This window comes from Gymnoscopelus braueri, assembly GCF_963280865.1.
Source record: "Gymnoscopelus braueri genome assembly, chromosome: 9".
Taxonomy (NCBI): Eukaryota; Metazoa; Chordata; class Actinopteri; order Myctophiformes; family Myctophidae; genus Gymnoscopelus; species Gymnoscopelus braueri.
In genome coordinates this window covers 10,129,127-10,155,674 of record NC_137610.1, presented here as the reverse complement: position 1 = coordinate 10,155,674, position 26,548 = coordinate 10,129,127, and the positions used below count along the sequence as shown (strand labels likewise).

General features: G+C 41.3%; 1 protein-coding gene across 3 annotated transcripts; it reads right to left on the bottom strand.

Annotated features, from left to right (window-relative positions):
• Nucleotides 1-446: 446 nt before the first annotated feature.
• Nucleotides 447-25,486, bottom strand: dapk2b (death-associated protein kinase 2b). Of its 3 annotated transcripts, XM_080438290.1 has the most exons (12): nucleotides 25,343-25,485; nucleotides 24,187-24,355; nucleotides 13,357-13,578; nucleotides 11,862-12,000; nucleotides 10,545-10,674; nucleotides 10,346-10,394; nucleotides 10,227-10,253; nucleotides 9,860-10,012; nucleotides 9,082-9,127; nucleotides 5,212-5,301; nucleotides 4,956-5,039; nucleotides 447-3,552 (listed from the first exon to the last, which is right to left on the bottom strand). In XM_080438290.1, exons 2-12 carry the CDS (start codon nucleotides 24,261-24,263, stop codon nucleotides 3,472-3,474), a joined length of 1,098 nt encoding a protein of 365 aa, XP_080294416.1. In that variant the 5' UTR covers nucleotides 24,264-24,355; nucleotides 25,343-25,485; the 3' UTR covers nucleotides 447-3,471. The 3 variants fall into 3 exon arrangements, with proteins under 3 accessions (XP_080294416.1, XP_080294415.1, XP_080294417.1); XM_080438291.1 differs by lacking the exons at nucleotides 447-3,552; nucleotides 4,956-5,039; nucleotides 5,212-5,301 and adding exons at nucleotides 7,484-7,708; nucleotides 8,728-8,840; XM_080438289.1 differs by lacking the exons at nucleotides 447-3,552; nucleotides 4,956-5,039; nucleotides 5,212-5,301 and adding an exon at nucleotides 5,321-7,708 and having other exon boundaries at nucleotides 25,343-25,486.
• Nucleotides 25,487-26,548: the final 1,062 nt, after the last annotated feature.

Below are 26,548 nucleotides of genomic sequence, written 5' to 3'. Positions count from 1 at the left end.
AACTAATGTCGGAAATGTTGAACATATAGACTGGGATCAATTTGCTTTGAACAGAGCATTAGACACACTGGAGATCCTCCTATAAATGGTTATTATTCAGCTAACTTAGAAATAAGTGTCCACCTTCTGAGGTTAGGAAATCCTAGCCAAGTGACTATCTGGACTTAATCAATAGCTCATGCAGGTCCTACTATAATACAGTCATACAAAAGTGGTTCTACTTCCTTGCCTACACATGAAGGAAAATAATTGTGTTTTCAAAGTGGCTTTGAACAAAACGCTAAACAAACATCTTTTTGTACGGTACAAGCCTAAGCTAACTATAGTATAGTTCAATATGCAGGTGGAGGCAAAGTCTTGATCATTAATCAGGGATGTTTGAAATTCTACAGTTCATCTTTGTGTACATGCTGCCATAACATTACAAGAGAGGAAGACCAAGAGTCTTATGTTATAAGATGTTTATCAATTTCTTTATTAAACAAGACATTTTATTTACAATACAAAGGAACAGAGTCATAGGATTCTTAAACAAGACATTGAACACACAATAAGCTAAACTAGTGACATTGACATCATGACCTGGCACATTTACACTATAAATAGTACTATATCAAAAGTATCTCCAAACCTGCAAACAAAATATTCAAGATACATTTTCTTAAACATAATAGGCTCCACTTGAACAGGTTTTTTCTCCTAATGGACAGGACCAACCATATGGTTGGTCCAATGGACGTGAGCAATGTTATAAAAACTTGAAAGGTGTGTTCCTTTCTAAAAAAAATATCTACCAAGCAAACAACACGATGCGTTGTTAGCTTATAGATCTGTTCTTTTTATGCACCCTAGTGCAAAATGATATGGCAGATCAGCGCAGGGCTGTGGGTAGGTGGTAGGAAAGAACCAAACAAGATAAAACTGAGAATTATCAAGTGTTTCAATGAGAAGGAGTGGTTTACTAATTCCTGCAGGAGTACTGCACCATTATGAAGGCACTTACAGCAGCATTGACTATCTTACAAGGGGATAATTGTTCTTGTCTTGAAAGACACCCTCTCATGGATGACAGCTGGCCTTCCAGGTGTCATTCTGATGGTAAGCCTATATTCCGAAACGTTGTAACTTTATTTGGGCACATTTGTTGAAACTACATTATGAAAAAGAGGGAACAGATCGAATGCTGCAATATTTGTTTTTAAAGCAGTCAGTACAATTATCAAAACAAAACTAGTCACATTAATTATATTCATCATCACAACAGCAACAGAAGATTAAAACAAAAAAGGGGTCAATAATGAGCTTAAAACCAAACAAAATCTATAGAAACCACATGGGATACCTGGTAGCCTATGTATTGATGTGTTTTGGTCTACACCAAATTGCCTGCATAAAAACTAAAAAGTAGTAGTAGTACTAGTAATTTAACTAATTACTCTTGATGCCATGTAATAATTAAGTAATATTACTTTTTAAAGGAGTAATAAATAAGTAACAAGTAACTTATTACTCTTCCTGAGTAACTTTCCCAACACTAGGACAGACATGACATTACCATGCCTTTGCTGCTGCAGCCCCTATAGGCTGTGGAACAGCATTCACCATCCTATCAGATCTGCCCCCTCTGTTAACCCATTTAACTCATTAACACCTGAGGCCGATTCTATAAATGTCTTCTAAATCTTAACAGTTTTCTGAAAGAACTCATGTTGCTATATCAGTGGTGCTCAAACCTTTTCATGTCAAGGACCCCCAAAATGATATGTATTTGGCCGCCGACCCCCGTCTCAAAATATTTTTTTGTTCCAGGGACCCCCAGAAGCAAAGATGTGAGTTTAAAATGTTCTAAAATAGCAGATCTACAAGCTCACTTCCTGCCACGCTACGAGCTTGTATCTACTATTTTTGAATAGCCAAAGTATAAAATAATGCTTTTAGACTCTCTTTTATTCACTAGCTGTTGGATCCCTCTGATGTGGCTGATATTTATCATTTAGTCGTTTTATTGCTTTCACTGTTTATTTATGTTTTTACAGTTTTTGTTGCTGATTGTTTATTTGGGCATTTGAGTCTCATTGTTTATGTCAATGATGTAGCTACCTCCCGGTCTGTACAGCACTTTGATCAATGAGAGTTGTTTTTAAATGTGCTTTATAAATAATTTGACTTCATTGACCATATTACAAATGCTGAATTGGTTAGTTCCGGTCGTAGCCCCGAGGGATGATTGCTCTGTAATTATTAATTAAACACAAAAAGTTACATTGTTGTTGACGGATTTACAAAATATTCAGGAATTCAGGTCATTCGCCTGCTGGCAGTGTGCACAAGAAATATGACGCTGATCAGTCTCGCAGTTTGTTGTGAGATTAGCTGTGGACAGGCACAGAGAGAGACTCACAGACAGGGTTGAATGCAATATTTCCGCCTGGCGGAGATAAAAAAAAAGTGTCTTCCAGTATAAAGAACAGACAGCGCTGAGTGGAGTACAGTCCTCAGATTCTGTCGATGTGGCAAATGTGGGAATTAACAGTAAACAACATTTACACAGATGGTGCTGAAATCAGCAGAAGACCATGTAAACATTAGCCTATGAAGATCTGCTATCAACGTGATAAACAGCAATTATCTTCAATTGCAACAATCACTTTTTGACAAGACTCAAGGTGACACGGCAATGTAAACCACATACGTACATGTCAGAGGTGCATCTAACTAAGCCTAAATTACACTTTGCCGTTCGACCATGTCACACTCGCCAAAAATAACTGATATACACCAAAAAAGTAGGATTCTTTTGTTGAAAATCTGTTATTTTCGGCGAGCAACACAAATGAACGATGATGTGTAAATTAGCTGCCATAGGACAACCTAACTAGTTGTCAACAATCAGCTGTCAAGTTGTAGTTGAGGCACTCTAAGACCGCAGTTTTAAGTAAAAGCTACATTCATCTCTCCTGAAGCATTAATATACAGTAAAATCTTCAGTGTTAATTTAAATCTAACCTGCATTTTGGTTCCATTTGTACACTCTTCGGAGTCAGATTAACACTAAGGATTCGACTGTGTATTTACTTCCTCTCCACCCACCCCCTCACCCCCCATCAACAGTTCTTGTACACGTTGTACATAATGGAAGTGATGCAGGGACATACTTGTATGTTACCTTTCCACAATGCTATGCAATATACAGCAAATTGTCTGCTCCTGCTCAAGGCAAAACCAAAGTTGCCTGGTGTACACATACTGTACACTGCTGCTTCAACAGCATAAACCTACCAAATGAGTAGGCAACTATTTATTTATATTCATGTAAAAGCTGCTATTAATAATGTGTTGATCTGTGCTGTTTGCCACTGTTCCCAGAATAGCCATAACTTGTAGCAACAGACATTATGCTGGTGAGAACCCTATGGTGAGAACTGAGAAAATGATGTGTGGGTGTGTGTGTGGGTGTGTTTGGGACTGCTTTCAGGAGGTGCTGCTTCTTTTTCTGCACTTGGGTCTTTTCTTCAAGATTTCTTCTTCCTCTTGGTCACTTGCACAGGCCTCCTGAAGGAGTGGAACACATGTTTAACAAACTGTAAACAATCTGGAAAAAATCTTGCATGCGTTTGTCTCTTCCCGTCTTGATTACTGCAACGGACTCTACACCACTCTGAGCCGTGCGTCACTATCCCGACTTCAACTAGTACAGAACACGGCGGCCAGAATTCTCACAAACACCAACCGCAGAGCACACATAACTCTGGTGTTAGCCGCACTTCACTGGCTACCAATCAAGTCCAGAATAGATTTGTAAAATTCTGTTAACCACTTATAAAGCACTACATGGGCTGGCCCCACTTTATATTACTGACCTACTGTACTGCCCCCTAAGGGCAATGTTTTTTTTAAAAATATTTTATTAGGCAAAAAATGTAAAACAGCACAGTTACATTTAAAATACTTTGTCTAACAGGTCCGTTCATAAAAGTCCTTGCGGACTTGTTTGCAATGAGGGCCTTGTGAGAGCCCTCAGGTCCTCTGACAAAGGCCTTCTGAAGATACCCGCTTCCAATCTCAAAACAAAGGGTGACCGGGCCTTTGCAGTGGACTGAGTCTGTCGAAGGTTTTAAGAGCATGCTTAAAACACATTTGTTTCGTAAGCATTTTGTCCCATGAAGTTTCACCTGACTCACATAGGTCAATGCTTTGTTTTTATCCTTGTTGTATTGTATTTTTCGCTATTTTGTACTATAATACCCTGTTTGTAACTTGTTAATTTTGGGTATATTGTGTTCCATTGTACAGCATTTTGTAACACTGTTTCGAAAGGTGCTTTATAAATAAAATGTACTTGTACGATAATTGTACAAATTTCCAAACCTCACTTATAGGGGCGGTTTCACCGCCCAAAAACAAGTATAAACCACAATAATCAATGATCTATCTAAAGACATTCCAACAACCACGGTTGTCACTGAGAGGACATCAGTTTTTGTTGCTGTTCATCAGCTCCAACCACTGGTTGACAAATAGACATAAAAAGGCATATTAAATATTGATGCATTCGAATGTCACCAAGGAAAATAGCCTAAATCTGTTTCCCAATTTTCACCTATTATTTAATGTAACACACACACACACACACACGCACGCGCGCACACACACACACACACACACACACACACACACACACACACACACACACACACACACACACACACACACACACACACACACACACACACACACACACACACACACACACACACACACACACACACACACACACACACACACACACACAGGGCCTCATTCACTAAGCTCGTTTACGTCCATATTTTGTACTTATCAGCATTTACGCAAATTCCCACGTTACGAGTCTGACTCATCAATCTTTTTTCCCCCCGTTTTTCTAAAGGTTTGTGGGTCTGTATAGTCAGCCCTGTTCACTGCGTCCCTGGCCTTACCTCCTCCTGGCCAGGTAGTTTGGGATGGCTTTTCTTCATCAGCCGTGTTAAATGGTTGCAAAGGGAGACAATTCTGAAGGACAGCTGTTGAAGGATGAGGGAGAGAATTTACTTTCTGAACAGCACCCACTCTCATCCTCTCTCTGTGCGGAGACATTTTGTATTTGTTTGGTAAAACACTTTGTAACAGTGGTTTTGAAAAGCACTTCACTTTCGAGAATATTAATAGCATCCCCAGCATTTCCGAGCGTTTTACCTTCCATCTGCGTCGTGCGTACTGTCTTCGGAAGTTGTCAAGGTTGACCACTGACAGCCTCTTCACCATGGCCTGTCTAGAATTCGAGGGCTGAAGAGACAGAATGAGCGGTAAAACAAAACCACATCTTATATCAGTGTCATCAAGCTATTATATATGTTAGGTGCAGATGGGTTTTTATATGGTTACTGGAAACTCTAAAGTAATACAACTGAACAAATTACAAATTAGAAGGCTTTGGGACTGGAATACATAGATGAACAAGAAACATTTATTGTAGTGCTTAGAAAATAAATAAACACAGCAGTAAAAATGTCTGTGGGGACAAGAAATCTAAGTGCTAAAACACACAAAATATTATATACATAGGATACATTGATTGATTATATCAACTCTACAGGAAAGAAGTTACTTCACAATATACAAAAAAAAGAAAGAAAAAATATTGCATGTATATTTTGGACACACCTATACAAAAATAAACAAGTTCAAGTGTCCAAAATATATTTTCCATACCGTTTTTGATCAATGTGTATACTTTGACACATATACAGTATGTGAAATACAGACCTATATATATTTGCTGTATGGGAAATACCAATCCCATCAACCAAACCAAAATAATGGGACAATTACACTCAAAACACAGTCAGAGTGCATCACAATATGTTTTGCCTTAAGTCTTCAACAAATAAATTCTAAAGAATTCTCAAGTAAAAGCGTTTTTTCAGCATTCGGTTTATAACCGAATGCTTAAGAAGACTAAAGTGAAAAAAAGATTAACCTGTGAGTAATCGTGCAACTACACAAATGACTGAGTCTTGTGAACAACATAAACACTCCAGAAAAGTTCCATATCAAATCATTTTACATAAATCTATAAAGAACCCATATGATTCAATTATACATCAAAACGGTTCCTTACAAGGTTATTATAGTTTTGTATTTTTCCATGTTTTTAATTTTGTTTTTATTTTTTGTTTTCAGTTCAGTTCACATTCCCCAATGTTTTTTATTAGTTTCAGTATTAGTTTAACTTGAACTAATACTGAAACTAATAAAAAAACGAAAGTGAATCTTTTTGTTAAATATATTATAATAAAACAACTTGACTGTTTAAGTTGTTTTATAATAATATGGGGGTATTAGTCAGGGCAAGACTTCAGAATCGGTATTACAATACAAACACAAGACTTTGTGAAGGCAACTGACTCACAATCAAGTAGACATACCAGTCTCAATAAGCATATTCACCAATGCCTCCTCATGCTTGGTGTTTGACACATTTGACCAAATTGACAAAGACTAAAACAAAAGAAATTTTCTGTACATTATTATTATAATTTTTTTTGTTATTTAAAAGTACACAATATCGTTTAAGTTAATTTTAGCTTCTTCAAAAAAAAATAATCATTTTTTAATTTCAGTTAATTAAATGTTTTAGGTTTTATTTTACTTTTAGTAAACTCTAATAACCTTGGTTCCTTTATTGAACTTACCATATTGAACGTACCATACTGTACATACTGTGCACAGAACGCAAAAAGAAAATGGATTAAAAATGGTTTTAAAGAGTGACCATCTGCTCTATTCCAAACAAATCAATCAATCAATCAATCAATCAATCAATCAATCAATCAAAACGGTGTCTCACAACCAAAAATAGGCAATCTATAAACTCATGGATATGAAACTCCCATAGAAAAAAGAAACAGGCATAAAGTGTAAAGAAAATGTTCAATTTGACTTTAAGTCGAATAGATCCATTATCTTCAGAGCATCTATTTTTCAGAGGAACACAGAGTTGAGATTAAGTAAAGACCGTTCAGTTTCATATTACATTTGTCTCCCATTCAACTTTCACTTTAGCCAGACTCTGTAATAGGCTGTTTGGCTGTTTCGGGACACAGTTCCCAAACACAGGACCCTGTGCATTCTTCCAGGGCCTGGTTCACTCCCTTGTTGAGACTGTGGGTGTAGTCGTTGGTCCCTGAGAGCTCCCTGAGCGTATCACCCCCTTCATCCACTGCAGCTCGGTTTCCATCTCCTGCCTGAGGACAACAATCTGCCGCTGTCTCTGCTGGTACTTCTTGCTGATGCTATCCAGACCGGTGTCCACGGCCCTCAGGTCTTCCTGCAGCACCCGCCGCGTGGTCTCCACCTTGCGAAACTCGTAGTGCGCCTGAGACAACTGCTTCCTCGCGCCCTCGCTCTCCTCCTTGTACCAGGTCTCCTTCTCGTCGTATATGGAGAGCAGCGCCTCGATGTCGCCCTGAAGGGTGCAGTTGTCGCCGGCCACATCGGTCAGCCCCGTCTCCGTCAGGCCGATCGCCTCCACCACGCGAGCAAAGCGCTCGAAGTTGGTGTACGTGTTGTTGGGCGGCATGCTGGAGTGGGACTGGATGGTGTACTCCTTCAGGCGAGTTGTTGTCTTGAGCTGCTGAGGTTCGGCGATGTTGCTGGAATCGGGAACAGGGGTTTCCTCCACGACCGGGGGCTTCAGGGGTGGAGGGACACTGAGTGAGAATCTGTCTCATTGATGCATCTTTGAAACACGGCAAACTCACACATCTCACATGGAGGCTGAGTGTGTTGCATTCCTTGTTGCCATGCTCCTATTTATCCAAGCGGGATGGGGAATTCCACAGCAAAAAAACAAACAGCACTCGCATGCACGTCAGAGGTCGGTCGTGGAACGCACTTTCCCCCCGACGTTGCAGGATGTTACAGGTTAAAACCATGCAATTCACAAGTGTTAGTGAGTTGGAGCTTCAGTGCCCTTTGTCTTTGATCTATTCAAGTTAACCTCAACCACAATGACAGTTTCAGAGCACGCCAGCCCGAGAGAGACAGACCAAGTGCTGTTTGTTTAGACAGGTGAAAGATGAGAGAATGCTCTCAGAGGAGGGGCTCGTGTGGGGGCGGCTGCTATGGGACTGTGGTAACTTTTTCCAACAGACCAAACGCCGTGTAGCCGGGGTTTGAACTATGGCATTTGGAGCCTGCAGCTCTGTAAATACTCTATTCAAATTTCTTTTAGGATTTACAGACAGATTTGCGACTCCCCTTTCCAACAAACCTGCTGTACTGTTATATCACTTTTGACTTTATGACAGAGCATGACCACGTTATTTTTAATGGTCACAATTTTGGTACTTTAAAACATATCCTAGTTGTAGCTGCCAGTTGTTAGCCTGTTGTAAGTGATGTTTAATGTTAATATCAAAACATTTTCCCCGGCAGGATGGTATTTTAAGGACGTCACACGCGCGCATGCGCACACCGCGCACATTTTATTTTACCTTAAAGTAGGAAACACATATAGGAAAAGTTTTTTAGCTAGTTTTAGTCTTTTTAAACAATACAAATTCAAGGAATGCCATGAATTATAGAGCTGAAACTAAAAGTTTGCTTTGAACGAGTATCTTTCTCTTCTTCGACGGTGGCGACGATTGTTGCGTGCAGATAGGATACTGGCAACAGCGGCTACTGAAGCCAAGATGCTGTGTTGCTTACCGTGCAGCCCAGCGTTTCCCGACCCACAGTCCGCAAGGTCCGCGGCCCTTTACTGTGCCGCCTGAGAGGGCGGGGCGTGCCATGTAAACCTTGTGTGAACCTTGTGAAGTATTCTGAAATGAATGATGACACTTGCGCGATCGGTATTCTATCGCTTCTTTGTCGTTTGCAAGTCACATCACATCACATCTAGCGTGCATTGAACATTTTTCAAGGTTCGTGCCGTACCTTGAAAAATTTACCGGCCACACGCCGTTCTACTCCGTGTGGCCCCCATGACACCACTGTTAAAATGATCTCAGTAGTGGATGACACAGAGACATGCCATTATACAGCAAAACAACAGGTGCATACCTTTATCCAAGGGTGATTCATGGCATCATGTATGGTCATCCTCTTTCTAAAAAAACATATTAAATATAAAATATGAATCAATATAGACAGACAGACAGACAGACAGACAGACAGACAGACAGACAGACAGACTCTACCATTCTGATGCTCTTGGGAATATTACTCTATTGGGAATATGTACAGAAAAACATAACTTTCACAGGAATATTATGTTTCCCATGTGTTATATTTCAGTGAAACCAACAAGCTAAGTGATACAATACAGGACGCAGGATAAGTTCAAATTACATGTTATAGAAAAGCTACGTGCCAAGCAGATTCAATTAAAGTCCTAAATTCCCCTCTGTGAAGACCTTTGTAAATAAAGTGGCCAGAAAAAATTGCCTACCTAACTGTACACTGTACTTCAGATTTCTGTGGGCATGCTGGCCTTTCATTCACATTTGGAAAAGGACTGGACCTTTAAATCCCTCTCTATTGAGGGTTAAGACAGATTTATACTTAGTTGCGCACCGGTGTCGCGCAACTTGCTGATCTACAAGCTGATTTATAAGCTGATCTACAAGATCACAACACGTCACAGCATGTCACATTGTCCACAAAATCCAGAGTGTTCATTTAACTCTGAAAGGAAAAGAATGGACGTGTACACTTGTACACAAATGAACACTCTGGATTTTACTGTGTACTGGGCTGGGCCTTCTCATTGCAGCGCTCAGACACAGCCTTATTTATACCTCAGTGTGTATTACAGCCGGAAGAGTGGCCCTAACCTCACCTTGTGTCTTTCTCCAGAAGCTGTGTAATGAAACTTTTGGCCAGCTCGCTTGTAGTGCTGAAATAGTCTTCGTCAAAGTCATAGAGCATCCCCGAGATATTTCCCATGGTCTCCTGTTTCGTGTCTCCGAGAAAAGGTGAAACACCACTCAAACTGTGAGGACATAAGAAAAGAAACATGCACCAGACATTATGGCTTCTGTTTATACGTTCCTCCTGTTAAATCATGAATATGACAGCTCCTCTTGTGTTACATGCAGACATACATACATAGTATGTGTATTATTACAGTGTACATTACATGCAGACATACAATACATATTATGTGTATTTCTCATGTGCATAGCTGGCAATAAATCTCAACTTACAGTATATATGTGATGACTCCAATGCTCCTGCAAAGTTTAACACAAGGTTAATCCATAGAAATGCATCGCAGCCTGTTGTATTCCAGGCAGAATGGTGTGAGAGAATTATGGGCTCTTACCACATGTCTGCCTCCAATCCTAGTATGTCATAGTTGACTATCTCTGGGGCTGAAAATAGACAGGCACACATTCCCACATCACAAACAACACCAGACCAAGGTAATAACCATACAAAAAGTCCACACGGAACCATGCCCCTACACAGAACTACAGCAGCTTGAATGGAAGATCGAAAGGTCTCTGCTTGAAAACACTTGCCAACAAATTCCGGTGTTCCAAAAACGTCTCTGAATTCTGTCCCGTCTTCCATTATACGTGCCAAGCCAAAGTCTATGATTTTGATGCGTGGTACTTCGGCATCCTTATCCAGCAGCATAATATTTTCAGGCTGAAACCACAAAACAAATGACAAAACCACATTAGTCACTTGGCCAACGATAAGATTGGATAATAGGCAACATAGATTAAGGTTACCTGTTCATCTTTTAGCGTAGGCATTGAAGGAAAACATTGTGAGTGGATTTGATGCAGAGTGAGATGGAAACAACAACCTCCAGTGTTTTCCCTGAATGACCTCAACCCACTAGGCCTGTCACAATTATTGCATAATCGATAATTTGAGTCTAGACAGGTGCCAGGGCTACTCGGAAACGATGCAAGGTGGGAACGATGCAGGGAATGCATGCCTCACCCCCTTATGCAATACCCGTTATACCAATTGTCAGAATACCCGTTGTAACCGTCTGTCTGTCTGTCTGTCTGTCCCTTTTATGCCCATAGGCCTATATGGAGATTTCTATATCTGTCTGTCCTTGTCCCCTTTATGCCCATATACAGTATGGAGATACCCTGATGTTATCAGTATATGGCGTATATGGGCATGCCCATTTATAGGCTCATGGCAAAAAAAAAACCGAAACAATTAAATCATTAATCGCAATTATTTGTGTGACAATTAATCGTCAAGTAAAATTGGCAGCCCTACGACCCACTCCACAGATTTTGGAGTGGGTTACTGTTACTTTTCAATCCAATTGGAGCGGTGTTAGACTAGACTTCTGGGAGTTCTCAATCAAGGATTTGCCCTGAGTGGCCCGCGACAATTACCAAGCTAAAAGGACTCTGAGTGAGTGTAGGGGGAATGCAGCATTAGAAAAACAGGATGAAGATTATCACAGAACAGCGTGGGTGACATTGCTCTAATGGCAAAGAGATAACCTTGTGGTGTCTGTCTGGACCCAAGCCACAGACAACAGGAAGGAAGTGTGCATCAGATTGGCCAATAGCCCAGACACACTCTGCTATCGTTGACAGCAATGTGCATTTGGAGAACTACTAGAATTGTACATGGTGCTCAGGAATTCTGGCTTAAACCGTTAAGACCGGGAACGCATCTGTGTCATTTTAGATTTCTTTGGCTATTTATGAAAAATCTTGAAAATGTGTGCAAATCTTTGAATATATATATATATATTTTTTTTAAAGAGAACATTTGTATCTCAAATCTTTGCTTCTGGGGGGGGGGGGGTCAGGTGACGTACTGTATATGTACAGGAGTGTTTCACTCAATCTTACCTTGAGATCAAAGTGTGCAATTTTTCTGGTGTGGAGGTACAGGACTCCATCGAGGATCTGTTTAATAAACTGAGTGGCTTCCTCTTCACTCAGAGACTCCTTCTGAGCCAAGAAGTCAAACAGCTCTCCTCCAGACACTCTGTAACATAAATGTACACACACAAGCCTTTCAGAGCATGTTTCACTAATTATGTGCAGCATTGCGCCCGATTCCCACTTTGTCGCAGATGCGATGCGTTGTGAGCTTGTAGGTTGCATAGCATAAATTAGGCATTATGATAATGTGTGGTATATTCTGGGTGTAGGGATGCAATGGTCGTGGCTGCCTTGGGTAACTTTGTTTATGGTTACAACTTACAACACATCAGCAACAGGAGAATTTGTGAAAAGCTGAACAAGAAATCCTTTGGCAATCAGATAGCTGATGCGCATCACTTCTTCCCCTAGATATTATCGCAAGCCTGCTCTCTCGCTATCAACCGAGGAAGACACAGAGCCATTGATGAGCCAGCAGTTTGAACAAAGTGCGCTTTATGCTGTCTATCTGTAGCACAGTGCAAGAGCAACGACCACGTAATGTAACAGAACCCAGTCTGTTGGGCTACCATTCCCCCCTCCTTTAATTGGATTGAGCTTTCAATTAGTCTTAATTGGGCCCTCCGTGTTCCCATCACCCATGGAAGCGCGCCGCTACCCTCGGAGGCCTCTCCTCGACCCAGCCATTATTGACTCAGTGAAGTGACCTTTACTTCTGTTTCGCCAGCATGACCCTGACTGACAGAGGCTTGCATCAAACACAAGTCTGACTAGTAATGACTTATATAGCCTTAGCCACACATAGAGAACTGTGGTTGTAATGTCTGTCTCCCTGTTCTTCTAATGAAACATTCAGATCCTGTGGTCTGGACTCTGGTTGGACCACTACTAGTTGACAAGTGGTATTGCCTGAAGATCAAAATCCATGCCTACTTCCCTGAGCTAGTATAGGCATGCTTTTTTATAGCTCAGTGGTAAAAATGTCAGCACTTGCACGGGGGACCTGGGATCGAATCGCTCGGGTAGATCGTGAAGGTTACAGAGTGCAGCTTTAATGTTAACACTTGCTTTATGGCTTTGGTATTATGCCAACATGGTATAGCCGACTGGTTGTCAACGTGGGGTACGGGAACAAAATGGACTCAGAGAGTGTACAAACCATTTGCACACTCTCAGTGTTAAAATAATACTGAGGATACAGTGTAGATTGGCGTACCACTACCAGAGATAAACATTTGATCAAATGGGGGTCCGTGGCCTAATGTATAAGAAAGTGGGGGTCTATGAAACCCTAATCTGACAAATGAAATAAGCAGGTAGATCAACTTCAAGTTCCATACAAGTTCTTGTATGGAAGAGCAAACCTGCAGTAAGAATCTAAATAATAATACATTGTGTGTAATAGAGTATAGGTGAGTGAGTGGAAAGTGATGGAAATCCTTGTGTGGCAATAACTCACAGCTCCAGGATGAGCACCACATCCGTACGGTTCTCGTACACGTCGTGTAGCCGCACGATGTTGGCGTGCTGGACCTTCTGCAAGATGTCCACCTCTCGTTCGATCTCCTCCTGACGGACGCCCCGTCTGCTGGTCCGACTCAGTCGCTTCTTGATGAACTTTGCTGCAAACCTCCGAGTTGTGGTCTTCTCCATGCACCTCTTGACGATGGCAAACTGCCCGCTGTGGACGGAAAGCAAACACAACACCACTGCCGTTAGATCTCTTGACCGCTTCAGTTGCTTCATTTATACAAAGTATAAAACAGTCAGGAAAGGTCTACATTCGGGGTCAGGAGGAGACAAGCAACAGAATGTCTTGAAATTAGATATTTTATAGAAGTAGAAGCCACTTAGGCTACCACAAGCTTGTAGATCTGCTATCTTCACCCCCAGAATAGGGATGCTAGGGTTTAAGTGGTTAATAAATGACTAACTGTAGCAATACGCGGGAGGTCTGTTTTTTAGCAGTCTTTCACAACTACCTGGCAGTTGAACAACTTGGCCCCAATCTCAACTCTTTTGTCCGAGTATAACATGGAAAAAGAAACAAGCTGACTTCGTCCCAGAGAGAGCTCTTTATGACTATACATTGATTAATTTGTAAAATGTGAGTGAAAGAAGACAATGAGTAAATCTTCTCCGTATAGCGACCAGTGTGTGTGAGAAATGAAATGGGAAGGTTCATAATATCCTGTCTCCGAGCCAGACAGAGAACAATCACACAGAGAGGCGGTGAATAAAACTGCCATTCTCCCACTCCAGCAAATTTCCTGCCAAATGTCTGAGACATCCTCGAGAGGTCACTCCTCCGAAAAATCCCAAAACTCTCAAATATTTCACAACAGAGGTGTGGCTTACAGTTCCTTTCAGTTGGTCATTGTTTTCATTGCAATAATGTGTTCCATATGAATGTAGGGGTGTATACAGTATAACATGCAACATAACCTGTGAAACATTCATTAAGAGTTCTTCTAACCCGCGGTTATACTGCAGTGAGTAAAAAACCTCTAGGAGTAGGAGTGGAGATGAACATTCCAACTTAGCAGTCACTCTCGCTGATGATTGTGAGCTGTTCATATATCATCGTCTTGCCTGTGTGTATTGTACTTGTCACCACGTTGACTGCTGCCCTTGTACTGGCATCTCGCCAACTTAGCCCCTTGAACCCTCGCGTCCCTATTCTGGGGGCAAACATTCACCGAAAATAGCAGATCTACAAGCTCTAAATGAGTAGGTATTTTCAGCAAAGATGTTTAGTGTAGAGCGAAAACAGGAGGGTATTTAACACTGTAATCTATTCTAGGGGAACCTACACTTTGTTTCCATTGTACACCTGATTATTATTAAACATAAACAATAAACGCTTGATTTGATTCCACTCTCACTTAACTACTGTAGAAAGTAGTGATCAAGTCACTGAAATAGTCCAAGGGGCGAAACAGGAAGGATGAGAAACATTTTGTTATGCATTTAATTACAGTATGTGGTGGGTCGGAGCGAGAGCTGTGTTATCACACGAACACTGTTGTGACCTCATAGATGACTAAGCCTGCCACTCCTGCCTGCTTAAACACCACTCCTGCAAGCTGCTACTATACTAGTTCTCAAACATCTTCAGGTCAAGGTCCCCCAAATTCATGTGTATTTGGCCGCAGACCCCCATTTGAAAAGATTTGATCCAAGGAACCCCCATAAGAGTTTTTCAAAAATAGCTGTAGTAGTATAATATAGTGGATTATAAGTGGCTGAACTTATTTTAATGCTATATTACTAACTCATTTTGTTGGGAACCCACTCATGGACCCCACTTTGAGAACCAGCCTGCCCTGGAATTAGGCTGCTGGAGGACAAAACTTCTCTGGTACACGTCTGTGAATTCTGTTGCCAGAGTGGCATAGACAACTATGTGTTATCAAGTTGTTTGGAAGAATGGATGGACATTGGGGAGAGATAACTAGGGCCAGCTATTTCCTGTGTTTTGGACACTCGTCCCCACAGAGAGGTTGTTCCAGGGTGGCTGTGATAGGCCGTCCAGGCTGGGCCTGGCACTATCAGTGCTAAGAATAGCCTTGCTTGGGGGGCTCATCCTCTACACCTGCCATCTCTCCACTGCCCGAGGTGGAAGGAATGGGGGCCTGCTGGGCTGGTGAAGGGAGCAGGGGAGACAGTGTGGTTAGGAGAGGTTCCCCTGATGGCTGTATAGCGCTCACATGCAGATTCCAGAAGTGCAATGCAACCCGCTGCGTGTCCCTACAGACTCAGGACTCGTGTTCGTAAACTGTTCTGTATAGATACACGCATGCAGTGTAGACTTGAGACTTGTTTTCACTTGGTTGCGTGTTGTACTTTATTTTTGGTGCACGACACCGGCAGGAGCAGAGCGTAAATCACCCTGAACTGTATTTGCAGAGTACATTTATGTTGGGACAGGTCTAGGGTGTCACCAGGCTAGGTGACTTTCTAAGGACTTGTTTTTACAGTCACATGTATTGACTGCTGATGCATTGCATGTCCAAAACAGCTACTTTTCAAGTGAAGTTATTAGACACAAGCTCTTGTTAATATTTCAATTGGTTAAATACCTATACAAACCCACAGAAAGACTTTCTACCTGGAGTCCCTATTATTGGGTATGTTATTATTTGAGTAAAGTTTCAAAACCTTTCAAAAATAGCAACTCTATGAGCTCACAACGCGTTGCATTGTGACATGCTATGAGCTTGTAGATTTACTCTACTTTTGCATGACACTGTCATAAAATGTATGAAAAGAACATGCCAAAATCTGCTCAAAAGCAACGATACACTAGCAAAATAAATAAGAAAATAAAATACATATCAATGTACTGTAACAAATTGCTACCTGTGGTTTCAGCCTGCTGATATTTGCAATGAGAGGTGGGTCACTGTATTTATTCAGTGTAAGCTGACTTAAGCACGTATACTCTTTTTCAGAAACGCCCAACTTCATACTCACAAAACTATACAATGAGAGCTACTTACACAACTACAATGTACTTCTATTGGCCCGTGCCCAGCAGTGTAGGTGGAGAAATACAAAGTGCCTTCGTCAAGGACAGCTCCACTATGGTTGTCAAGGTAATCACACATAAATATTACCAGGTTTTAGTTTTACGTGCTGATTGTATGTTTATTTACCTGCATATGATGCTAATTTTCCTAAAAGGACATGCACACACCTACATACGATGCTGCTGTTTTAAATATCATGTCTACATTCTACTCATACCTGCTACTACACACGCTACTTGTATACTTGATATTTGATTATTTGACCTTCTGTGTTCTTTTATTTTCTTCTTCTCCTGCTCTACCCGACCTCTATCCTATCTTCTCTACTACAAATGATGTAGCGCACTCTTTACACACCTGTAAACCTGTGACGTGACAATAAAGATGATTCTGATTCTTTATGATATACACCGCCTATATTTGCCCTGGCTGAAGGGGTGATAAAAGGACAGAGAGGGTGATAAAAGGACAGAGAGGGTGATTAAAGGACAGAGAGGGTGATAAACTTGCACTGACTGGTCAGCTGCCGTATCTTCCCTAGGGATGCTACGTCAGCTGACCAATCAGTGCAAGCTAAAGCCTTATCTTCCCTATAGGGATAATACAGCAGCTGACCAAGGTCTGAACACGGTTGCTGTGGAGTGTGGATGGTTTGATAAGTTCCATAGCCGAAGATACACTGGAGTTTATCTGGGCACAAAGTAAGAGCTGAAGCAACCATCAATGGTTCACAGAGTGGCTATGCAACGGCAAGGTCAGACAGGTTTTCAGCCAACTCTGATTGTCTACAAATTATTTAACTGCTTTTGTCGTTGCCCTCGGTATCCAACCTTTGGGCACAACTGTGTATTGATGAATGATAATGAATTTCAATACAAATCTTGAATGATAATAACAAATCTCTATTAATTTCAGAAAACAGGCACATTTCTCCCAGATACACACTACACCACACAACGCCATCTATAGGCTACTAGATTTATACTGTAATTCAATCATTTAGTAACCTTATCAAGAATTACTTGGAGAACTACTGGAGAAGGTAGGGGTGTAATACATGTCTTGTTTGAGGACAAGATGGACAGGCTGGGCTGATTGAATCTTAGACTTTCAAATGTATTTTCTATAGCAGTGGTTCTCAAACATTTTCACGGAGGGACAAATCTTGTATAGGGACAAGATTTGTGTTGGTAAAATTTTTAACTATAATCTTTTAAATAGCAGATATACAAGCTTCTATATACACCGGCTATTTTCAAATAGCCGATGTACATAGGGTTAAAGTCGTTAAAATGATTAAGAATGTATCTGGTGGTTCTCAAAGTGGGGTCTGGGGACCCCCAGTGGTCCTTGAGGGGGTTCCAAGGGGTCCCCAGGCCCCACTTTGGGAACCACTGTCCAAAAGCAGCAATGACAACCTGCCACCTAATAAAACCACTCAACCCAGCCAATCACAAACGCCTACTTAATGTTAAGACAACAAGCATGCCAATAACGTAGCGTACTCTCCCATGTGAAAACTCTGGGTGGGCCGGTCCCAACAACAGAAAGAACAGGAGATAGAGCTAGAGGTGGAGAAAGAGAGACAAAGAGAGAGTGAAAGAGAAAGGGAACAAATGGTGCTGAGCATACGTACACACACCGACATAACATGAAGGAATGTGGGCTCTCTGGTGTATACACACACGCACACACGCACGCACACACGCACGTACCCACGCATACAAAAGACTACACTGGGGGAGCTGAGACAGAGTATTGTGGCATCATAAATGCTCCGCCTATCCTCTCTATTGACAGGACGTGTCCCCTAGAGACATGCTTGAATAGGCTGACCCTCTTTAAGATGCCTATGGTAATGTGTGAGTATAATTGAGGAGGGGGTGAGTCAACTTTCAGTTGGCGTCAAGTTGCCTAAAAAGGGTGTCGTGATTATGTGATGGGGGCAGCAGTGCCCTAGATAAATCATAATAATAATACATTCCTTTGCATCACATTCCTTTTTCATCACTTTTTATAACAGTGATAGATACATACTGTAAGCATTAAACAGTGTGGGTAATACACACAAAAGAAATACAAGTAGTAGGATAAAATAGATACACAAAAGGATAAATATACATACAGTACAGTCAAGACTGAACTCAGCATGTATACATGTGTCATGCTGTGTTGTGTTGCGTTGCGTTGTGTTGTGAGCAAGGCAGAGGACAGTGGGGATGTTGGCAGTGATATTCCACAAAGGGCCAGGCGTGCCGGCTGTCTTAGCTGTAAAGCACCGTCTCTCTGTGGAGTTTCCACTTTCTGAACAGCTGAAGGTTATTATCCACAGCCCAGATCGGAGGAATGCTCGGAGCAGCGGCGTCCAGTATTAAAAGTCATTTCTCAACCCTGACAAACCCCTGGGGCACACCGTGACGGTTTCATAACGCGACCAAACCCTGTCCCTGAACACCTCTCTCATTTGTAATACAGATCTGCAAATTCTATAACCTAATTTGTAGCGAGGCTGGTGATGCAACACTTGCTTATATGCGGTTACTCACAGACTTGTAACGCGTGACTGACTCATTGCAGAATATTTTTTTTACAACAGAAGTCAGTGGTTTTACAACCATGTTATCTAAAGTCACAGGTTTTCAAGGTGGGGACCGCCAGGAAGGAAATGAGAGGCATTTTCTTTCCTTTTTAAAAATTAGATAGATAGATAAATAGATAAATACATAATATAATAATAATTGTAATTTTTTTTGTCATAGCCAGAGGCTATGGCTATTTGGGGGTCTTTGGCATGCAAACGTTTTGGAAATCCTGATCTAATGGTACAAATGGTTCAAAACACTGAATGCACCATTCGTCTTCTACCATGGATATCCTACAAAAAAACTCTCATCCAGACGGGATGCATTGCATACTGGGAACAAAGGGATTCTACCGTTGCGCCTCAGCCTTAAACGGCCAGTCCGTTGCGTCACAAGGGTAGGGACAATAGATGCAGAAGAGAAAACGCTGGAGCAACACGGACAGTTTAGGCCTTTTATTTATTTCGGTGCAAGTAAAACAGATAGACTGACGTTTCGGTCTTTCGACCTTCCTCAGAGTCATGAGTCATGAAAGGCATTGCATACTGGTTTTGTTTCACCCCTAACCCTTGTCAAACAAAACCCTAATGGTTTGGTGGGTGTCAGGGTGCTCTGCTCCGCAGTGATAGGGCGATGCCTGTCATTGGAGGAACGCCTGGAATGCCAGGGAGTCCTTGTGGAGTTCCCTCCACCAATCTGCCCTGAATAAACACATTTCTCGCCCCCCTCCACAGCTGTCCACGTCTCCACGGGGACGACTGCATACATGCTATACCGTTTCCAGGCCGGCACAGGGCACATTATAGATACATTTAAGGGCCTTGGAGACATTCTCGCACTTTAACGCAAGGACCTGTGCCACCTGTTTGCCCTGCGACCGGTATTTCCTCTCACATTTTCGACACATTTCTAACGTGAACTCAGTAGAGTGACATGCATTCCCACACATGAGAAAGTATTACCCCCAAACTTCTGCAAACAGAAAACTTCATTTCCCTTTTTCGTGTATTTTGCATAGTATCTCTAAAATGTTACGTTCACTGTGATTCTTTCGGTGGCTAACACATGCGCTTTGAGTTTCAGTGTCATATGAGGCTTTTCAATACTGTCTCATTCATTACATCCATTGCTACCAGGCATATAGGGGATACTGTATTCATCTCCTTTTCCAAACATGAATACAACACTGCAAAACCACACAACTTCAAGACTTCCTCTAGCGTTGCTCAAACTTGAAATGCAAAACCCATAGTATTTCCACACTTTCCTCCTACACACACGCAGTGTAGTAGTATTCACAGTGACGTTACTAATGTATAGGATGTTTTTGACAAAAGTATTCTCCTCTAGTTATGTACAATGGCACTTCCTAACAAGCAGTGATCGAGTCCCGTGAGCAACAACGCTTCTATTTGATAGTGATATGAGTGATATAGGGTACATTGGTGCTTCAGTTCAGTCCAATGACTACCACCGTAGTCATAGACATCTCACAGGAATATCCTCATTTGTACATTTTAGACATTTAGCTCACCCAAGACTATAGCTTACGACGGGTCTGGTTTTGTGACAAAATCTACAGCTACAGGAGGTCTTGCATCATGGGATGGCTGCTGTAACCACTGTACTTGTTCTTTTTAATCCATTCAATCCGGGAACGCATCTACAAATGTCTTCTAAATCCTAACAGTTTTCGGTGCTCAAACCTTTTCATGTCAAGGACCCCCAAAATTAAATGTATTTGGCCGCAGACCCCCCATCTAAAATATTTTGTTCTAGGGACCTCCAGAAGCAAAGATTTGAGTAAAAAAATGTTAGCTTTAAAAATATGTACCGTATATATTCAAAGATTTGAACACATTTTCAAGATAAAGAAAAAATTAGCAGATCTACAATCTCATACTGCAGCCACGCTATGAGCTTGTTTATCTGCTATTTTTGAATAGTCAAAGTATAAAACGATGGTTTAAGTGGTTACACAGATGCGTTCACTGTTTGAATGGGATACGGGTCTGGTATACTAACTGTTGCTGCCAAATATGGATGAGCACGAAGCATCAGCGATGCATCCCAATATTTGCTGAAAGGCAGGGTTCACATGGTCCTTAAGGACTGGATGGGTGCTTACAGTACATAACAACTCACCACAGCCCCCCCACCCCCCACCGGTCCCTGAGATGACCAATGACAGCTGGAGGCCGCCAGCCTGAAGCTCCAAATACCATAGATGTAATCTGCTTGACAGGTAGCTGTCTGCAAATGCTGTGGACGTCAGTAGAGAGTGGCTTCGCAGAAAAACACGCATATGCCATTGGTAGATGACGGGGGTTGCTACACAACACCAATAAGAACTGTGTGCGCGTGGAGTGGGGGTACGTACATGATATCAATATGGCCGATGGTGTGACCTTTACATGATGAATCACCTTACAGTGACATGAGGCAAAAGGGTTCCATAGGGTACAGAACATCTTGAGTATGTTACGCGGGGCAGTTTATGACACCTCCCCCCTGTCAGGTTTCCTCCACCCCCCAAGAGACCATGATTGCATAGCGTTTCCGTGACAGGTGAATCTAGAGATCCACACAGGGCAGGGAAAGTGAGGGTGTGATAGTTTGGCAGCCTCTGCAACCCACCGGGGGACTTGTACGTACAGTCACCCAAAACAAGACCGTGGAACAAGCATAATCTCCGGTAACACAAGTGAGGCTGAGGTGCCGAAGTGTTGATGAAATTCAGACACTTCCGTGACGCCACAGAAAGAGTCCTTCTGCTTCTTACTTTCAACCACACTGGCTCTTTGAACCTCTCTCTCTCACGCACACGCACGCTCATGACGGTGGGATCGAACATGTGCAGAATAGATAGAACCCTTTTCTGAGCTCAGGCATGTTGGCAAGCAAAAAGCTTTCAGTAGCACAAACACTGTGATATTGTGAACCTTGTGAAGTCTTTGAGGGTCTTCATTTAGACTTGAGCTTGTTATGTAGCCTCTGTTCATCTGTCTTAATTACATTTCATCTCTCCATTCAACCATTGACAAGGAGCATTTCAAAAGGATAAGGCTGCACCTATTGTTTTCATAGTAATCTCTTCATTATATTTTCCATAATTTTATGCTACAATTAATTTAGCCCATAAATGAGAGTAAAAAAAGGTATCACAGAAAACAAACAGACGCTTAAAATGGCTTATCTTAAAATGTCTTAATATGTTTAACCAGCAGTCAATAATAATATAATTAATGTTATAATATGGAGTATTCCCATTTGGGTGAAATTGCAAATAGTACACATTGGAAATGTTTATAATGCTATATCGTTCGTGTCATTCTATGGCAGAAGAAGACACAAAATCGTTCCCCTAATGTTACTAATAATAAAGCATGTAAACACAGCTGGGGTCGTCCAGTTGAACATCAGGCGATACTGTAGCCCAGGGGTCTTCAACAGGGGGTCCGGGACCCCTAGGGGGTCCTCAGAGCTACTATAGGGGTCCGCCAAATCTTTCTGTGATAGGATTTAGTTTTTTTTACATTAACCACTTGAACCCTAGAATTCCTTTTCTGAGGGGAACATTAGCCAAAAATAGCAGATCTACAAGCTCTCAACGCCTCGCAGCGCGAGGCGTTGAGAGCTTGTAGATCGGCTATTTTTGGCAAAGAGGCTATAAGTGTAGAGGGAAAAAAGAGCAGACTAAGTTAAAAAAAATGATAATAATATGAAACACAATTTTATACAATATAGAGTAGGGGGTCCCTGCTTCATCTCTTTCTCAGCTAGGGGGTCCTTGGCCTGAAAATGTTGAAGACCCCTGCTGTAGCCTGTACAAGCATGCCCTCAGCTTGTCCTCTGTAAGGGTGTGTCCAGCAAGTAACTGTATATTTTGGACAGCAACACGGGGACATACTAGTCTGTTTTCATAGGTCACGAGATGTCAGAACCTTGTCACACCTTTTTCCCCGCATACCCTCCACATCTGTTAACAGGAGTTGCACATGTCACGCTGGCCTTCGCTCCAAAACAATGATTTGCAGCTTCCCCTTTCAACACTGCACTGCCAACTTCCCTTTTTATCAATTTCCCTTTGTGACATCATTTCCTCCATGTAGGTGGCTTGCCTTCAGCTGCATAATTTCGTCTCTAAATTATTTGTTCCTGTATTTCCATAATCATTTTAAGCTATTGAATAAAATGTCATTTAAACTCAATGTATTACCAGTGGTGACTAAGTAACTAAGTACATTTACTCAAGTACTCTACTTTTACTACAATTTTGAGGTGTTTTTACTTTACTGGAGTATTTCCAATTGTCTATACTTTTACTTCTACTCCACTAGATCTGAGAGGCAAATATTGTACTTTTACTCCACTACAATTATTTGAAAACTTTTTACTAGTTACTTTGCAGATATACATTCTATTATAAAACATACATTAACCACATAAGCCCTATTTCATACCTTAGGCTATTTGAAAATAGCCGATCTACAAGCTCACAACGTGTCGCATTGCGACGCGTTGTGAGCTTGTAGATCTGTTATTTTCAAACATCTTAGTACTTTTACTTTTCGTACTTTAAGTACATTTTGATTCCAATACTTTTGTACTTTTACTCGAGTACATTTTTAATTCTGGACTCTTGCTTGTAACAGAGTACTTCTACATTGCAGTATTGATACTTTTACTTAAGCAAAACATTTGTAGAGTACTTTTTCCACCACTGTGTTTTTTTGTTATATTCCAAAGAAACAGTAGCCTACTCGTATATGTGTGTTGGCACACATTTATCCTTTGAACTTTATCATTTGCTGTAAACTTCAACCCACTTATCATGGTGACACCCAAGCAGCTTAAACGTTAACAGACCCGCTGTTTGCACACAATATCAGCAATCCCTAAGTATACTTACCTAGACCACTATCCTAAGAGGCATGTAGGAGTTTATAATCATCCCCTGTATTTATGATTAAATTACAACTAATAGCCCAAACCTAACCACTTAAACCGGACTCCCAAGGGCTCTATACCAGGACCCCTAATTTCTTTCCTCTACACCAAATATCTTAAATAGCCAATCGTTCTGACACGTACTGAGCTTGTAGATCTGCTATTTTCAGAAATGTCAGTCCCAGAATAGGCATGCCACTGTAGGGTTCAAGTAACAACACTTACCTTCCTAGTTCTTCTCCAATGTCATAGAAGTCCTCCACTTTCTGTTGCTTGAATACCGCCATGCCCAGTGTCCTCATTGATATAGGCTATCTCCTGAACATGGAACTCTTAAGTCAGTCGCTCCTCTCGTCAGTCCAACTCCTTTTAACTTCACTTCACAAGTCCAGCCCTGTGAGGAACACAGGAGATGTTCTTGTTGCAGTTTGACAGCAGAGCAGAGAGTACTCTCACATGTCCCAGCACGCCGTCAATAGCATTCCATCTCAGTACTGTACCTAAATTCATGTTCTACGTTAGCCCGACGAGCACAAACAGATACCCTTTTGCTCATGAAGGGAGGATAAAGAAGGCAGTTGTTCTATCTTTCACAGGTCTAAATACCTACTAGTTGGCACTGAGCAAAAGTGCCGATGACGTTGTTATTACAGAGGGCTTAATTGGGCCTATTCATTTAGTACAACCTACTGTAAGAGTACAACTCAGGTGTAGTATACTGTACTTAGCTGTTAATAACAAACCAGAGAGGACATTTGGTTATTTGGGGCAGGACATCTGTTTTGAGAGATTATGACTGAACAGTTTTGTCTGATGACACAGGTAGATGCTGACAATAGCATAAGCTTTATAAATGCTTATATGGCATAATCATTAATGTTGAATTATTTTTTATTTTTGATTTTTTTGTTAAAAAAAGGTTAAAGTACTATATTCTGATAAGTAATCATTGCTACAGAGCGTTTGTTCGGTCACAGCGGTCTCTCCAGCTCTAGAGTAAACAGAATATAGTACATTTTCAGGTAGGAGACAACATTTAAGCCAATCAGGAGAGAGCACTGAAAATGCATTTTCTGTTTATTAAAGAGCTGGAGAGACATGGGAGACTCCTTTTACTGAACAAACACTCTAGCAATGAGTACTATCAGAAAATAGAGCTATTTAACACTTATTTGAACCAAAGTAAATCACTTACCCTACCTTTAAACTAAGAAATGACCAATTATTTGATGAATAGTATACCATATAGTTCATGCTATATTAGCCTATATACTCAAATAACTTGACTTTGTAAAACTTGAGGTACACAAGTCTAGTTTTACCATGTTGAATTCATACTTTACAAGGTTTAAACTAGAAAGAACATGAAGTCATTTCTTACCTTGTGTCAGGTGGCAGGTTTGATGATGAACTTGCATACTCTCCCTACTTCTACAACTAGTCCTGCTGCGCTCACGGTATGTCTGTAGTCCTGCTGCTGCCCTGTCAGACTCCACTTCTGTTTGTCTGTCACGCAGCAGCACCAGCACGCTTTTGTTCCTTCAAAAGGTCTTTGAATGTCACACCCCCTGATGGCTCCATTAGGAAACTGCACTGTGTGACAGAGCCATGACAAAAACATTGGTGAAAATCACTTAGACTTTTATGGAAGTTTTTATAGAGATGTGCCTAAAAGTGCTGGAGGAACATTGGTCATTGGTAAATTACCACTTGTCTGGCTACTGTACCTTTCAATCAGTTATACCACGTGAACATAGTGTAGACATGTCTAGCCATGTCGAGAGAGAGAGAGTGCGAGAGAAAGTGTGTGTGTGTGTGTGTGTGTGTGTGTGTTTGTTTGTTTGTTTGTTTTGTTGGGGGGCCCAACATGAGAGGGAGGGGAGAGCTCATTGTTTGCAGATGGGTTCCCTAATTGCTTGCAGCATGATGACCCTCTGAGCTCCACTCAGATTGGAATTCTTATGTGTAAAGAAGGGGAAGTATTGAATGGGGGGGGGGATCAACTTCACTATTATGCCAGCATTATCGCATTGCAAGTACTTGAACAGTTTTCTCGAGAAAAAGGTGGTCTTTCAGATTACATTCTTTTAGACATTTAAGGCATTAAACTAATAAAGGTTATTAAATTCATGCTTATAATTAAAACCATAATGATTAAAGGAGTAGTTCACCCCCTAAAACATTTTCAATCAATTACACATCCCATGATATGTAATTGATTTTATTGTTTTTGTCACATTCCTAAGACAATAATTTGATGACCGGCAGACAAAGAGTCTCCTACTGACCGATGACCCGGTCATCAAGTTAATGAATTCAAGGCTTCATGGTGTGTGTAATTGATAGAAAATAAAACATTTTTTGGGTGAATTACTCCTTAATTAGACTTACTAAAAGTCTATGTAAGGACGGTTACATTTAGCCTCAGAGGCCCTCAAATTGGAACAATTCATATGTTTTGTCAGCAAGAGGCATTTCTTTCTGGGCATTATGGGGGAAAAGTGCTTAAGGGCCGCTCTAGTGCAGCGGAAGGTTGTGGGTTCGAACCCTGCCTCGACGTCAGCAAAGGCATGTAGTCGCATCGGGT

Coding starts and splice junctions, on each gene's coding strand:
- dapk2b (XM_080438289.1), bottom strand. CDS start 24,263: ATGAGGACACTGGGCATGGCGGTATTCAAGCAACAGAAAGTGGAGGAC. Junction 12,001..13,356: donor GTGGTGCTCATCCTGGAGCT/GTGAGTTATTGC, acceptor TTTATGTTACAG/AGTGTCTGGAGGAGAGCTGT. Junction 7,709..9,081: donor TGAATCACCCTTGGATAAAG/GTATGCACCTGT, acceptor CCACCCCTGAAG/CCCCCGGTCGTGGAGGAAAC.